Raw genomic sequence first — 16,384 nt, forward strand, 5'->3', positions numbered from 1 at the left:
AGATAACCTCAATTGATCACATAACAGCAAAAAAAAAAGATGAAAAAAGATGAAAAAAGATGATGTTGTCAACTGTGGGATTCGAACCCACGCCTGGGTGAAAGTTAGAATCTGACGAACTCGGCCAATCTGTTGGGTGAACTTACGGGCAAAGCCCATGAGAATGCGCCAGTATACACTGGTAAGCTTACGCTTGAGTCACACGCCATAACCACTCGGCCAAATTGACTGATTGATAAAATACTCGAGAATTAAAATATTGATAATCACTAGTCATAAGCTGTGTCACCTTGTAGAGAGAAATTGAACAACGGGGAAGTATTTTTTGCTTGTACATGGTGCCCCACGCCTGTATTTTTGTTGCTAGCGAACCCTGCCCCACATCCGCACACTTGTCAACATTATTTTTGGCTTCTTAGATAGTAAGGCTTCCCCTACCCACCCAGCCAATATACCGTGGAGTTAAGTACTTGAGTATGTGATCATTAGAGACTGAGATGCCCCATGCTGCCTAAAGAGGGCGGGCATAGCAGCCTCGTTCGGATGTCCTGACACTTAAGTTTTAGTTGGCCTACATATCCATATCTACCTATAGCATTGTCTTACGATTTCCCAGAACCATTCGCAGCTTTATTTGAGGCAGTTTGTGTTCTTACTAGACTACTGTAGTAGCCTTGCTGCGCTGATGATACCCGATGTATCCTGTAACATGAGCGAAACTCCTGTATTGCATGTTTCTGCAATTTCTTCTCCTTTTGCAATCTACTATCTCCAAGGATTGATAGCCCTCTTCCCAGCTCGAGACATCGACATCAAAATGTTGTGTACGGCCAGGAAAGCAGATTGTAAATCTGCATTGCTGCTTTACGCCAGGGCTTCAATTCTAGTATCTGATGGTACCCACGAACCAGAACAAATCGTACAAGGTAGTATATGCACTTGGAAAAAATATTATTTAGACCATCGCGCTGCCCCGCTAAACCACATTCAATTGCAGTAAATACAAAGATTCGAATGGTGCTACGACAGAGCTTCGCTATGCCAACAGCCTGTGCTATGCACGCTCTAAAACACAATAATCTAGCCCAACAAACCAGCAGCAAGCGCCTCCATATCCTCCAGCGTCTCGGGCTCCTCAACAACCTGCTGCTTCGCCTTCTTCCTCTTCTTCTTGCTACTCTTCTCCTCGTCTTCCGAATCCGACTGGAACCACTTCTTCTCCTTCTTCTTCGGCTGCTCAACCTCCTCCTGCTCGTCATCTGTATACTGTGCATCCGCGAGGAAGTTCGCTAACGGGTTCTCGCCTGTATCTTCCAGTTCCACGGCCTCATCACCATCGTCCTCCGCCTCACCCCGTTCGCGCTCCTTGCGTTTTCGGAGTTTCTCCTTCCTCTTCGCTCGGGCCGTGGCCTTGTCTTCGACATCGGCTGTCTGCACGACTTCCCGTGCTGCCTCGATGAACTTCTGTCGCTGGTGTTCTGGCAGACCCTTGGCCTTGAAGTCTGCTTCGGTCTCGAGTTCGTAAACTTCATGGGGGTTACCGTCATCGTCGTAGACGAGCTTCTTGCCCCTGTCCATGAGCTTCGTGAGCTTCTTCTTCGACTGCAAGAGCTTCTCGCGGCGGTTGGAGTCGATGATGAGAGGTTGCGAAGCGCCGGCGAGGTGCACGACACGGCCGCCTGGTGCAACTGAGGCTTCGCCGCCAAAGTCTTCGTCTTCGTCATCGGCGGGTATGCGTCGTTTGATTGCGAGGAAGTCGTCGTCGGCACCGTTGGTGGTGGCTTCGCCGCTGAAGTCGTTTGCTGGTGCAGATATTTCTTCGTCTCCATCTCGGACTAGCTTCTTGTAATGTTCTGCTAAAACGTCCTGGTTCTTCCTCTCGAACATTCTGTCGTACTTTGTTCGCACAGGCTTCTCTGCCTTCGGGGCCTCTTCTTCGTCTGAGTCAGATACCTCAATCGTTTGTCGCGATGCTTGCTTCTTCTGCTTGCTGTTGTCATCCTTCAAGAATTTGATCCTGGGTGTACCTGGCAGTCCTAGACTTGCGGCAAATGCTTCGAGGTCGTATTCCTTTAGCTGGAAGACTTCCTTGTCTTTCTGCAGGTAGACAGACTTGACGTATGTCATGAAGGCTTTCTGTCCTAGATATTTGAGCGCCGGGTCTTGGAAGCACATGTTCTGGAGTTGCTCCTTGATGGACTGCCTCTTCTTCTGACGCACATTGATGGCCTCGACTGGAACCTTCTTGGCCTCCAAGCGCTTAAGCATACCTTCTTCTTCACTTGGCGCAAGAAACAGGACACCTCGTCCTTCTCGGTTGTATCGCGCTGTGCGACCGACACGATGGATGTATGTATCGACGTCATCCGGGCAGTCCACTTGTATCACGAAGTCAACAGCCGGAAAATCTAGACCTCGGGCAGCAACATCGGTCGCGAATAGACAAGAGTTCTTTGCCGACGAAAACTTGGCGGTTGTGTCTAGTCGAGCACCCTGCTTTTGTCGGCCATGGATATGCAACAATGGTATACCAGGTTGCATGTGACGGAAAGACTCGTACACAAAGCGGACGGCTTTGGCGGAGGAGAAGAAGACCAAAATCTTTGACTTCTTGCTTGCTTGTATGAAGCTCCAGAGCGTGTCTAGCTTCTCCTCGAGTGGACATATTATGTAGTTCTGCTGTAGACTCTTTGGCGTCGCACTCTTGTCTTCCGCGTGTACTGAGACGTACTCTGGGTCCTGTAAACTCAGACGTGCGAGGTCTGAAACCTTTTTGGATTGTGTTGCGGAAAAGAGCAGTGTCTGTCGTTCCTTCGGCAGGTAGTCAATGATCGCATCAACGTCCCGCTGAAAGCCCATGTCAAGAATTCTGTCTGCTTCATCCAACACCAGCATCTTCAAGTCGTCCACAAGGAATGCCGCGGTCTGCGACAAGTGCTGCAGCATACGGCCCGGAGTTGCAACCAATATGTTCATCCTCGGCAAAGCCTGCCGCTCAGATTCCAAGCTCTTTCCTCCAATCAACAATCCTGCGGCAAACATGTGCCCGTGCTTGCCAATTTTGCAGAGAACATCGAAGATCTGTATTGCCAGTTCTCGGGTTGGCGACAGAATCAATGCGCCAAGTCCAGCATCTGCACCAACGTGCTGCAGTCGGTATAGGTTTTCTAGCACAGGTATTATGAAAGAAAGAGTCTTGCCGCTACCAGTCTTCGCTGCGCCGAGTATGTCGTGGCCTTTGAGCGCGAGCGGTACCGCTTTTCGTTGGATATCGGTCATGACGGCAAAATGGCATGCTTTGAGACCCTGTTTGGTGGGGTCCGAGAGAGGGAGGTCGCTGAAGTCATTGTATGTGCCGGTTTTAGGGTCCTATACGTGAGTTAGTCTTGAAGATATGTAGAGTCTGTATATGCGCATTGCGTCAAGGCGCCTTACCAGCTCAGTCACAGCCTGCTCGAGTTTCTCCACGTCCACATCGTCGCGTTTCCTCTTCTGCTGGCTAGCTTGTTTCTTGACCTTGGTAGGCCGCGTGCGACCGGTGATTCCTGGGGCGCCCATGATTTCAGCAGTGCATCATTTAGGTCGAGTCTGGTGGTGGACTTTGTCGCATCGCAGGAAATTTTGGTGGAGACATGGCACGTGCGCGGTTTCGCCGCGGGGGTGTCTGCCGTCGACAGCTCCAAATCATTTCACCAGACCTTCTACAGTAACCACCTAGGCACTTTACATAGCGCTATACATTCTCCAGGGAACCAGCACGTGTCCGCCACACTTGAGACTATAGTGCAAATCTAATCAAGATACCTCTCATTCTACTTTGAACGCTCGTAGATTCAACATGGCGGATATAGAGGCAGAGCTTACCCTAGCTGGCAAGGAGCTAGACAAGGCAAGTCGAGCACATGTAGCATTTTGAATCATCCAAGCTAACCGTGTATAGGACGAAGAAATCGAGAGTAAGCTACATCATGCACTTCAGACCTGTCAATCGCAATTCTAACGACCCCAGGAATCCGCAACGTCTTTAGTCTCGATGCTTACGCAGTTCTCGGCCTCCAACCAGGTGTGCCAGAGTCGGATATCAAAAAAGTCTACCGCGCGAAGTCCCTCCTCATCCATCCCGACAAGACCAAGAACCCGCTTGCACCAGATGCCTTCGACCGCCTCAAGAAAGCGCAGTCCATGCTGCTCGACGAGAAACTTCGTGCCGAGCTAGACGAGAGTGTAGCCGATGCCCGCATGCTACTCATGCGCGAGAAAAAGCTCACCGCCGACGATGAAGAGACGCGGGGCGAGGAGTTCAGGAAAGAGTGGAGAGAGAAGACCATCTGGGTCATACGCGACAACGAGCAGAGAAAACAACGGCAGATGAAAGCTCAGATGCGCGAGGAAGGACGCCAGCAAAAGAAAGAAGACGAGGAACTCGCCGAGAGGAAGAGGAAGCGCGAGCACGATGATGCGTGGGAGAAGAGCCGTGACCAGCGCATCGGCAGCTGGAGAGACTTCACGCAGGGCAAGAGACCCGAACCCGAAGGCGGCAAGAAGAAAAAGAAAAAGGTCAAGGCTCTTGGTTGAGCGTGGTGGGATTGTGATGAGCACGAGAGATACCACTGCAATTGGGAAAGACTATGCGATCGAGCGCAGCTCTATTCTGCATTCTGACTGCGCTCCACACCGTATCGACTTCTGGGCCTTCCACGCACCAGAAAGCACATTTGTCTTCATCACCGAGGTTCGTCTGCGACCGCGCCATGATCTCATTTCGCTATGCTCAGGCGTTCACGCATGTCTTTTAGGCTTTCGCCAAGGCGCATTCGGTGTTTCAGGTTCCAAAGCTTAGCGTGGCGTTGGGAACCAGATCGACATTTGATATTCACACACGGACCAGTGCCCTATTGATGACCTCGAAGGAGTTTCTGTACTGTAGGATCCACTAGATAATAACTGGCAAATGCAGTTGTTCAAAACATCTTAATCGTATGGCCTAATATATGTTAGTCTTGCATGTAGATTGAACTACATGCACCATGACATCCAAGCCTGCCTGATCTGTCCAGCTCCATCGTCAAGTTTGCTCTCTCATCTCGTATCTAACGCACACTGAAATTACGATGCCCTGCTTAAACCTTCAACACGCTCATTACGGCCGTATCTCCGCAGTCACAACAGCCCAGACTCCAGAGTAGCTTTTACACGTACTAAAGATAGAACTGATCGCTCACGTCCCCCACATTCCGCGCCCGTTCATCCACATCCATTCAGAGCGCCATCCCTGTAATTTCCCGGCAGCAACGCCACGCAGCTCTGATGGCCTGATACGGAAGTGAAGCTTGTAGGACGGGCCGAATCTGTGCGTTGAGAGGGTTTCGGTGTTTGTGTGTACTTTTGCAATGATTGCATATAGTGATGGATGGGCGTTTCCTATTTGGTTTGGGTAGATCGAGATCTCTAATACATACTGCTCACATCAACTCTACATGTTCCAACACAGTAAGAGGTATGCATATACGTTTGTAGATAGGTCCGCATTTGCCATGCATCCAAATGCGGACTCCATCGCGAGCGAACCAACCCTCGGACCGCTCCCGCTCGCTCGCTATCGAAAAATTCTGAAACAATAATGTCTTACTACGCACGGATATCCCGCACAGATGATAGGCTGGCGGCGGGGGAAAAAAGGCATAAACTTTGATAATACGGACTGAAAAAGAATAAGAATAATCTGATGGATGCTGTTTGGGGTATAATAACCAGGACTTTTCTTTGCCTTGAGCTTGCTTGATCAAACCAGGAAACGATGCTTGGAACGAATGCCACGCCGAAGCGCCCAAGAAGAGAAAGAGAAGAGAAGCGAAAACAACGCTGTGGTATCTTATAATGCCGAGGGAGACAGAAAAGCGAACGACAAGACCTGTGGGATTGCAAATGACGACACTCGGAGAGCAGCACAAATGGTTGCACCGCACGTCGCCGTTGTGGTGTGACGTTACAACAAGGTAATGCCAACATACCACGCCCATGCGTCTCGTAATCCCATGTTTCAGAAACACAAAAACTATGACACCCAAGCGACGGTATCCCAAACAACCACCACTCATACATAAGCCAACGACCGGAACCTCGAGGGCCATCGCATCCTCTCATCCTCCGGCTTTCCATCCTCGCTAGTTTTTGCTTATATATCTGCGACACCTCTTGCTTACTACTCCAACACCTCTTGAATGTTCAAGCGCCGACGTTTGCCCGCCTCTGGCGGCGTTTCAGGCTGCCGTTGGTCAGCACGCGGAGACGAGGCGCGACGTCGCACGAGTTCGCGTTCTGTCGCGCCCGGATGCTCGAGATGCAGCGGCGACCCCAGGGGCGCAGGACCCGTGCGAATCGGGGGTAAATGCAGACCCTCGAGGTTAGCAGGGCGGTTCAATTGCCGCAAGGGTTCCGATGTGATGGACGGGTTACGCGCGTACGGCGAGGGATATGCACCAGTTCCGAGTTGCGCTGGGGGAGGGAAGTAACTTGAATCTACGGCGCCGCCTGTGGTCGGCGAGTACCTGTACGATGGGCTGCTGCCGTAAGAGCTGGGACTGAATGCGGGCAGAGATGTGCGGACGGACGAAAAGTTAAAGTACGGCGAGCTCGGTGCTGAACCCGTGGACGATGGGGGACGAGCTTGGTGCGTCGTCAAGTCTCGTACGGGTCCTGTCGTTGGCGCAGACATTGTCTGTGATGCGTGGATTGGGGTCGGCGGGCCGAGCTGTTTGGTCTGGAGAGAAGGACCAGATGGCCTTAGTGGTGATCGCACGACCAGAGTTACAAAGTACAACGACGTCTTTGCCAGTCGGATCTGGACCTGGAGAGATTGGGGCTGGCCACTTGCTGTCCGGAAACTCAAATACATCGGCCTGTCTGCAGAGCCTTGACTGACGTGATCGACATCACGGTCCACCAGAGACTCCATAACTGGACGCCACGGATCCTGGCCGACTGGGGTGATAGGAGCCATGTATGTCGGTTCGCGTTGATCCCGCTCTTCTTGCAGCTCATTGCGGAGACGCTGCAAGCTTTCGTTTTGCCGTGTTTCGAGAAGCTCCCCAAGATGCTTACCGCGCAGGTCCCCCAGGAAGTTTACTAGCTCTTGGAACGCTTCATTCGACTTTTGTATGACCAAGTCCAGATTGAGGAAGGCCACTGGCAGAGCTTGGTACGCTAGATTCGGTCCCGCAGCATACGGCGAAGCAGCAACCGGCAGGCCCCCATTGGACACCGGAGTGTGTTGCGAGACGTTCGGAACGTGCTCTTCCCCTGATCTTCCAGAAAACTGAGGTGGGTCTAGCGCTCGTTGCGGATGTAGTCCTGAGTACGGTGTGAAATACGGTTCTGGCCCTGATGCAGACACGGCGCCCAAGATCTGGTTCGGCGGTCTTCCCTCTTCCGGTCTCGAAAAGTCTCTATCGTCTCGAAGGCGTGGTCTTCCTCTCTTCTTGTGCTGTACATCTTTGCATGTATCCTGCCAGTGGCGTTAGTCTGTTTCATGCCTACATGGCGTGTTTCGGAGCATGCTCTTCGAGTGTATCGGACTCACCTGTTTTCCAGAAGCAACGCATCGGCCGCACGGGCGTTGCACGTCGCAGCTGAGATGTGCTTTCTTGCAATTGACGCACGCAGACGCCACATGGGCCTTTGTTCGTCTTGCTGGCTTGGTGGCTCTCAGGGGCGGTGGTGGAATTATCGTCGCTTGCTGCGCCATTGGCCCTGCATGGTGGCCTCCGCCGTAGGATTGGACACCGGAATATGAGTAGGAGGACCCATAGCTCTGCGGGACGTGTGCGTTGCCGTATTGCGAGTGCTGGACACCTCGTCCATGCGCATAGTGCAGCGATTGTCCTCTTGGTTGCAGCTCGTTGGGGTAGACCTGCCGTTGTTGGGAGACACCCTGAGCTGGCAGTCCTGATCGAGGATCAAACAGAGTGGATGAAGGTGGTGGTAGGGGCAGATTTGCTTCGGTTCTCTGAGCTGCGCTTGCTGGTCCATGGTACGAATAACGTGAGGGATCCGATGTCTGTGCTGATCGACGACTCGGTGAATGAGGTTCTGACATGGGAGGAGATGGATAGCTCTGCTGTTCAGGCCTGCCAGGACTGAATTTCGTACGAAGCTTCGCCAGACTGTCCTCGGGCTCTGAGTGTTGCCCGAGCGGCGTGGGTAGGAACGAGGTCGGGCGAGGAAGAACCAGACTCTGCATAGTTTGACCACCGCGTCAGCAGCGACAGCGTAATGTCTGATTGCACAGTGATATGTCCAAACAGACGCGCTGCTGGATGGTATGCGCTTTGGTGCAACAAGCAGGAGAAGCCACTGAGTAAGAATGTTAGACCCGTATGTGAACGTAGTGGACAGCCACTAGTGGTGAGCTAACGGGGCAGCGATGAAGTAGCCGAATGATGACGAGGAAGAGTTCGGCATTCAGATCCTAGTCAAGGATACAATAGGACAAACACTGTTACCAATATTTGCGCTTTGCGCCGAACAGGAAGAAGAGAAGGAAACGGACCGGAGCAGGATATGATGCTGGGTGGGGCGCGCTGAGAAAAAGGAGTTTGTCCAATACCTTTTTTGATATTGCTCACTGTAGCACGATTGTCTTGCTCACAAGTCCTCCGGTCAGCGAATGTCGAAGAACGGATCAGGCCGGCCAAGGTTGACGGGGAGGCCACGGCTAGAGCTACAAGTAATAAGGCGAGGGCGGCGGCGGGTGTGGTGATGGAGTTCAGTGTGGTAGGACCAATGAGCAGCACACGACGCAAAAGGGCAAAGCAGAAAATTGCCCAGTCGGCGGAGAAACCCTCGTAATAACCAGAAATCGGCTATGGAGATTCTGCTCTCAGATCTTTACTGAACCCATGTACACGAGCGCAGATGACGGACCACATCCATGCGACGGGGGCCACGATGAGTTCCGGGCTACGGGAGCAGGGAATGCATGCGCTTCGGGGACGAAGACATGCTGGTCTCGTTCGGCTGATGGTTCTTCGACATATGCTAGGTCGCACTCCCAGACGGTCGATGCACCCGCGGAAAAGTACGCACGGCTACCAGGGCGTGGAGTGTGCATGGACACAGCGGGTTGGCGCTGCTTGGGGGCCCTGTCACGCCGGCTTGCCCCCTGCTTTCCGAACCGTCTTTCGACCAGGGCTTGCTAGCGATGGCTTGGGCTTCTGCGTGCGCTATTGCACCACTGTTTTGCAGCCGCCTATGCAAACATAGCGGTCCGAGTCGAGCCACAGCATAAGCCGCCAGCCCTCGAATGCCAGCGGCTGTGAGCGGCTGCGCTGATGTCCCGCGACCGTTGTTTGAGCCTACAGAGGGTGAACGCATGAAGCTCAGCCAGACAGCGGTCAGTCAGACACTGACATTGTTCTCTGTTTGACGGATCGTCCAACATCCAGGCGTTTGCACCAGCAGCGATGTGGTCAATACTGCGACTTGTGGCTGCCACTGACAGGCCCGCAACCTTGGTCCACTATGGCCACGCTTGTGTCTGTCAGTCAAGTGTCCGGGCAGAACAGGCCAACCAACGTCTCCATCACTGCGCAGCACCGACCGCCCATCACAACTGAGGCTCTGTTATCGACCTCTCTGATCCGCTGCTGAGAAGCCTCTTTCAGATTTTCGATGGAGCGATTCCAGCGGCACTGCTCTCCCGACGACATACCCGCCATCCGCAAACTTTAACTCCTGTTGCAATGTACAATGAGTGCAGTTGCTACGCTGATCGACGCCGCCTTGCGAATGTAGCCTGTGATCGCGACGCCTTGTGCTCAGAAGTGCTAGCAGCGCTTGTTCGTAGTCACTCTAGGCTCGGATCTCATTAACTCCAGTCGCTTATAGAGTTCATAGACTAATAGAGCGAAATGTAAAGCTGCCGGAAGTATATGTGGCTATGGCCGCTTGCGTGCATTGCTTTGTCGCCTGCGCTTCGGGACGTGTGTACCCACGGAAGCTGAATCGCACGGCGCCAGAGCACTGAAGCGTCTAAAGCCATGCGGGAACAGGACCTGGCAGCTGCAGAACCGGCGGGTAGCGAAAAGATTGCCGCTAGCTGTAGGAGACAGGATGCCGTGCAGTTCCAGAAAACTCGCTCAAGCTTCATCTAGCTAGCATGATGCCGCACAGTGCTGGGGCATGCCCAGAACCTCGTGCAGGAAGGGTCAAACGACGGACTCGCTGCAGTTCAGTGGATCCTGCAATAGCTGCAAAAAGGCCTCACCTGGATGTGCTGTGTTCCAATCGCCCACGATCATGCACTAATGGTGGCGTCCAATCTTCAACGCAGAGGTAGTCATAGTACTGTCGTCGAAACAAGCCAAAGTTATAAGACGTCCAATACAGGTGTGGGGTGTGATGCATTGGGATAGCCAAACAAAATACTCCGGTGGGTGATATCGATCGAACCTGGCGCCGTCGACGATCGCCCGCGAAAGTGTCCGAGCATTACCACCAATTTGCTTAGAGATGCATTGGGCGTCGCATTGACGTTGCGGGGCCGAACACTGGGTCTTGCGGTGACACGCATATTGCACGCGCAATGCATGCGTGATTGAAAAAGCAAGCAGACCCTCGAAACTCAATCGACAGCCAACGCAGCTTGCAGTGAAGAAGGGTATCGAGGCGGAGTTGGGCGACGAGCTCGCTGTCTTCGGCAGTGGTAGAAGCTCTTAGTGTCCCAATAGCCAGCTATTTTGCTAGCCAAGGGTGCGCCGTCGCATGAGGAAAGTGCGACGAAGGATGACAGGCAGGCGCGACGATATGTGATGCTGTGCAAAATGAAGGGACACGATGCGTAAAGTCCACCATTCATGCCGGACCCATTACGGATGGGTGACTGAGAGCGGAATAGCGGCAGCCTGTCCCGACCGTCCGTGAAGATCGATACCACTGCTGGGGCCTGGGGCAGAGATAGATTGGGCAGGATAAGAATAGCTTCTTCCACAATTGACAGTTGTAAAGCGTTCGTATACGCTCCGTCATGAGCAATTTGGAATGTGTCTACTGGCCCTCAATACAACACGATCAGCTACTGTTGCACTTTGTCACGCACGTTGTGGATTGCATGCCCGGCTGGCGTAACACAACTGTCGTCTCGGCGGCAAGTAGCGAGATTTGCAAACGCAGGGAGCCAGATCCAGTCATGCGGGAGCGTTTCTTCTTCACACACGGTGCGGGTCTAGCACTCCGAGGTCCAGCGCCGACTGAACTTGTTTAAGGAACATTCGAGCGAGCTGTATGCGCTCTTGAGCCACGATATCGTATTCGGGCATGTGAGAGAGGACCCCGGTGCGCGGAAAATATACATATAGATCCAACAACTAACGCCCCGGCCTTGCTTGACCAGGCAATTAGCCGAGCTGCGATGCGTTCAAAATTGGCATCAAGAGGCGTCGACGACAACAGACGGTGGTATACCACCTGTAGATTACCTTCATCTCTCGTTACGGTTCGTGCAAGCTCCCAGTTTTTCAGACATTGAGGGTCGGTACACTGTACTATGCTTTTGTGTTGTGCCACTCCGGAGCCGGCGTCGAGGGTCTTCCAATGTTACACCACCCACGCCTCTCATGTGCGAACCTGTGGGCGGCCACAGCGGCCCTGTATCGCGACTCGCGAGCAGCCTGCCTTCGTGATGTCAAGTCGCCGAGTCAGCTCGCAGGGGTGGGAACAGGGTCACGGATTCAGCCCGCGGGGATCTACGAACCGCGTGCCTGGGCTTCTGGACACGTTGTTGTGCCAAAAGAAGGCGGCGAGCAGGGGCTACGATGCTCAGAAATCCTGGTCATCTCATTTCTGCTGGGATGGTTGCATGCGAGCCTGTCCCGGGCCCATTCTCGATTTGCGAGTGGGTGCGGGCCGAACAGGCTGGCGGCCCAAGGTTGGAGTCCTCGCAGAGTGCGTGTGTGTGTGCGTACAGTAGATGCGCACTCCATGCCCACATATCATATGGCTGACTGCTGCCGCGTGCATCTGAGAGGGTTGCACGACAGCCATGCGGCTCACACTGGGCTCAGGCTGCCGGCAGGATCTCGTAGTAGAACGTCACACGCGAACCTTGTCGAGATGCGCTTGATGGAGCGACCTGGGTTCATGGATCAGGCCCACAACCCATGACGGAGCGAAAAATTTCCGTCTCCAAGGTGGTCAGCCATTTACCGAGATGCGATGCTCGGCTGCGCGTCGCCGCCGTGGAAAGATATCCCGCGCCGTTGAGCGCCTGCGAGGCCGGTGATCTTCATTGGAGTGCGACCATAGGTCTCGCATGTCGTAGAGAAATTGCGATCAAGGAGCGGCTTATTGGCGTTATCAAAAAGCCGTTGCAACTATTGGTGACCTGCAATACGTGACACGGCAGCTCACCACGCGTTGGCTGCAATGTGGTAAGATGGAGCGGCACGCCTGTAACCCTCGGGAAGTTTCCCAAGGCCAGGTCGCACGGAATATTGCTGTGGCGTCTTCGAGAAGGTCGGCGTCGTGTGTGTCTCGGGTAAGCGTACATGTGAAGGAGCACGAAGGATGACAGTATTGGTGTCTTGCTGTGGCTGCCACTAGGCAGGGGCTCGCTCGATATACGCTGACCACGCCAATTCAGGTATCGCGGAACACTTGTCCGCCATCATAAATCTCCTTACAGGATGACGTGCCTGCACCATGCACGTCCAGAGCTGCCTCTAACCTAGCCCGGTATACGCTTTCAAGCCGTGTAAGATCTATCGCTCGGTCAATACGCGGTCGCCTGTCAGTGTCAACTCTATCGCTCGTCGACAGCAGACGCGAGAACTCTATTTCAGGACTCAGCTGGCCCAGCACGCTGCGAGTTGCCCGTACCTGCAGCCTGTCAATCTTTATTTCAACTAGCTAATTGTGCCCCTAAAACTTGTTTGTCAATAGTTCAAAAAGAGTTGTCGCCCTCGCTGTTGTCCTCCAACATGTATTGAACTTTGATTTGCATCGAGTGCAGCCCAATATTGATTCAATACTGCGCGTCCATAACAGTGGAGGGTTTGTTTATTGCCGGTTTCCACCAACCCCCTTCTTCAACAAAGTTTGGCGCTTCAGCAGCCATGTGGCACAGCAATGAGTGGTGACATCTGTGTTTGCATCTAAGCGGCAAGGCGAATACCAATCTGGCCTGACGTGCCCCGCTAGTTTTAGCTGCGCCGCATAGTTTGTTCGTTTGTCAAGAATGACAATTTTCACGGTTTTGGAAACTCGACCCTAAACATTGCAAGTCGGAAAGGTTACACGACACAGGCACAGAACAGTGTATTGGCTCTTCTTGGGTTCAGGTCGGGTATCGATTGATGCACTTAAAACTTTCGCTTCTTGGACGGCCTGGCGTTCTTCTCCTTGCGCTTCTCCTGCACCCTGCGTTCCTTCCGCACCGTATCCACATCTTTGAGCTCGTTCTTGGCGCCCCCATCCTTGAAATGGCCGATGCGCTTCTCCTTGGCTTCCTGCACCCTCTGCTTCTGCACGTGATAGTCGTCGCGGTACCGGTCAGCCTGCTTGGGCGCCTTCTCCGCCTTGTGCTTGTAGCGTGGCCCACCACTATTGAACTGCGTGGAGCGATTCGGCGCCTCCATCTCGCCAACACGCTGCATCTTGACCTTGTTGGCTTTTCGCCAATCATCGAAGCGGCCACTTCGGAAACTGGCAGCGATTTTCTGTCCGCTCTCGCCTCGTATCATTTTGGCACCCTTGGAGCCATCCTCGTCGTTGGCGCGAGAGACGTACTTCTTGGATTTCTTATCCCATCGCATACGAGGCTTACTGGCGTCGGCAAAGCCTTGAATCTCATCGTTGACTAGCGACATCTCTGCCGATCTTGCCGCCGATACGAAGTTTGAGTTACCAGCATCTCCACCTTGTACTCCATATGCCTTCTCTTCTGCAAAGTTCTCTTTGGGCAAGTACGACATGAAGAACTCGTCTGAGCGCCAAACATCCTTTCCAGACTTCTTCGACTCGGGTTGTGACACGGTCACCTCGAGCTCGTCGGATTCTGATTCGTAGTCGCCAACTGCAGCTTGTTGATCATCTTCCGAATCTAGTTCATCATCGGGTAATGCATCTGCAGTTGGTCGGGTGAGGCCAGATGACTCATCATTCGCTTTGTTGAATGCTTGCTTCGTCTTTTGTCGTTCAACAGCAACCCGTCTTTTGCGCATGATCTCAGCAGCCTCGCTGTTGGTGCCACGCTTGCCAATCTCAAAGACAGTCTCAGCAGGTCTGAATCCTTGAATTCTCTCCAGCATATCCTCTTTTGCCCGCAAAGCATCATGCATCTCATCGTTGAACAGCATATGTGTCTCAGCAAACTTGGAATCCGAAGCCAAATCTTTGGCGCGATGGACGCTCTGATTACTGGCTTGATTTCGTGTCCGCTGGTATTGGCGCTCGCCTTTCTCCGCTACGTTCAGCAGATTTACTAAATCTTCGTCGTCTGTGAGCTGTTTGTTTACTAATTCGACAGATGGCTCCAATTGGTACGGGGCCAGGCTGCCAACCACAAAGTCTTCTGCGTAGTTGGGCTCGGTGCTCGACCTACCAACCACTAGGGGTTTGCCAAGGAACATTTGTAAGTCGATGAGATATGGCAGATCTACATGTCTGCACAGGCTGTATGCCCAACCCTTCCGCCCAGCGCGGGCCGTCCTCCCCACTCGATGAACAAAGATTTTTGGTTGAGAAGGGAAGTCGTAATTGATGACGTGGTTTATGTGTGGCATGTCGATATCCACGGGCAGCAACATCGGTGACCACGAGGATACGCGTCAGGCCCGCACGAAAGTCTTTGACTTGTTCCTGGCGCGCAGTCTGATCGAGATTTCCATATACTGTAGCAGTCAGCGATTGAAGGCATGGGCTTTATGCAGCGAGCTTACCGTAAGAGACCGGGTAGCCTGCTGCCTTGAGAAGAGTGCTGAGGTACTCCACTCGATGCTTGGTGGCTGCGAAGATGATTGTAGACTCTTCAACTGGCGCATCCTTGGGGTTTCCACTACCACGCTTGCGCTTCTTGCCTTTGCTCAGATTGTCGGCCTCTTCTTTGGCCTGTTTCCACACCTCGGTCTGTCCAACTGGCATCTTGATGACATTCTCTAAAAGGTGGATCAGTGCTCCATCACGGTCGCCCGACTTGATGGTAAAATAGGCACTCTTGAGATCTGGGGAAATCTTGCTTTCAGCGTCCAGACGGATGAGCTTCGGCTCCTGTAGACCAGCACGCGCAAATTCGACAAGTGATTTTGGAAGGGTTGCACTGAACAACAGCGTTTGCCTTGACGTCGGCAAAGCGTAGAGAATTTCTGCAAGCTGTGCCGCAAATCCCATCTCGAAAAGACGATCAGCCTCGTCAAATACGATGTATTGCACCGAGGACAAGTCGAGGCCCATTTCGACCTTCAAGTGAAGGAAGCGGCCGGGTGTTGCGATGATGATGTCCGGATTCGTAGTCATAGAGTTGAATTCTGCGCGTCGGTGAGCCTTTCGCCCTACCACCTGAATGGGCATACATACGTTCTTCTAGACTGTCACCACCGACCAAAAGGATGGTCCTGAGATCTGTGCCTCGACCGAACTCCTTGACGACTTTCAAGGTCTGCAGAGCAAGTTCGCGAGACGGCGACATGATGACACCACGCGCGCCAACCTTGGCCGAGTGCGTTTTGAGCCTTTCGATCATGGGAATGACGAATGCGGCCGTCTTGCCAGATCCTGTTCTCGCCATACCAACCACGTCGTCGCCTTGCAAGATGAGCGGTACTGCTTTTCGCTGGATAGGCGTCGGTATCTTAAAGCCTTTTTGTGCAATGGCCTTGAGCAGCGCTACATTCAGGCCCATGGCTTGGAAGCCTCCGCCCTTCTTGCCAGATTTTCCTGGTGCGTTTGCGTTCTTGCGGTTCGCAGCTGCCTGTTTTGCAGCGATAAACGCCTCGTCGTCTGACCCATCGTCGCTGCCAAATTCCAAGTCTATTCCGAGATCTGCTGTCACTCGCATCGGTTGCGCCGCCTCATCGCCGCCAGCCAGTGCGTCGAAGATGTCAAATTCGTTCTCGGACAGCGCTGGGGAGCTCGCGCGAGGAGCCATGTCGGTCGGTGGGTGGGAAGATTCGGACGCAGCGTGCGTGTCTTGGCCGGGCGTGACGTCTGCGAGCATCCTCTGCCGCGGTGAAGAGTTCGAGAAATTATTATGGGTCCGAGCGCTAGGTCCAGGTGGGCTTAATGGGCATCCTGTTCACGTGCCCCGCGATTTCGCAGGCGCGTCGACGCGTTTTGCCCTCACCAAACACCCGGGGCACACATCGTCACATCTCACAACAACGCAACAACACAA

General features: G+C 53.2%; 4 protein-coding genes and 1 non-coding gene across 5 annotated transcripts; 1 reads left to right on the forward strand and 4 right to left on the reverse strand.

The window, feature by feature from the left end:
- Positions 1-66: 66 nt before the first annotated feature.
- Positions 67-229, reverse strand: SNOG_16623. Its single transcript has 2 exons — positions 193-229; positions 67-102 (listed from the first exon to the last, which is right to left on the reverse strand). It is a non-coding gene; the product is annotated as a tRNA-Leu (tRNA).
- An 851-nt stretch (positions 230-1,080) lies between these two features.
- On the reverse strand, positions 1,081-3,558 carry SNOG_07095 (hypothetical protein; the record flags this gene model as incomplete). The annotated part of the gene is made up of 2 exons (XM_001797396.1): positions 1,081-3,369; positions 3,436-3,558. 2 exons carry the CDS (start codon positions 3,556-3,558, stop codon positions 1,081-1,083), a joined length of 2,412 nt encoding a protein of 803 aa, XP_001797448.1.
- Positions 3,559-3,838: 280 nt separating this feature from the next.
- Positions 3,839-4,877, forward strand: SNOG_07096 (hypothetical protein; the record flags this gene model as incomplete). The annotated part of the gene is made up of 3 exons (XM_001797397.1): positions 3,839-3,889; positions 3,941-3,956; positions 4,010-4,877. The coding sequence occupies 3 exons, from the start codon at positions 3,839-3,841 to the stop codon at positions 4,573-4,575; spliced, it is 633 nt and encodes a 210-aa protein (XP_001797449.1). The 3' UTR covers positions 4,576-4,877.
- A 1,325-nt stretch (positions 4,878-6,202) lies between these two features.
- Positions 6,203-8,239, reverse strand: SNOG_07097 (hypothetical protein; the record flags this gene model as incomplete). The annotated part of the gene is made up of 2 exons (XM_001797398.1): positions 6,203-7,504; positions 7,580-8,239. The coding sequence occupies 2 exons, from the start codon at positions 8,237-8,239 to the stop codon at positions 6,203-6,205; spliced, it is 1,962 nt and encodes a 653-aa protein (XP_001797450.1).
- A 5,116-nt stretch (positions 8,240-13,355) lies between these two features.
- On the reverse strand, positions 13,356-16,138 carry SNOG_07098 (hypothetical protein; the record flags this gene model as incomplete). Its single annotated transcript, XM_001797399.1, has 3 exons — positions 13,356-14,592; positions 14,930-15,518; positions 15,568-16,138. The coding sequence occupies 3 exons, from the start codon at positions 16,136-16,138 to the stop codon at positions 13,356-13,358; spliced, it is 2,397 nt and encodes a 798-aa protein (XP_001797451.1).
- Positions 16,139-16,384: the final 246 nt, after the last annotated feature.

Source organism: Parastagonospora nodorum, assembly GCF_000146915.1.
Source record: "Parastagonospora nodorum SN15 chromosome Unknown scaffold_10, whole genome shotgun sequence".
Taxonomy (NCBI): Eukaryota; Fungi; Ascomycota; class Dothideomycetes; order Pleosporales; family Phaeosphaeriaceae; genus Parastagonospora; species Parastagonospora nodorum.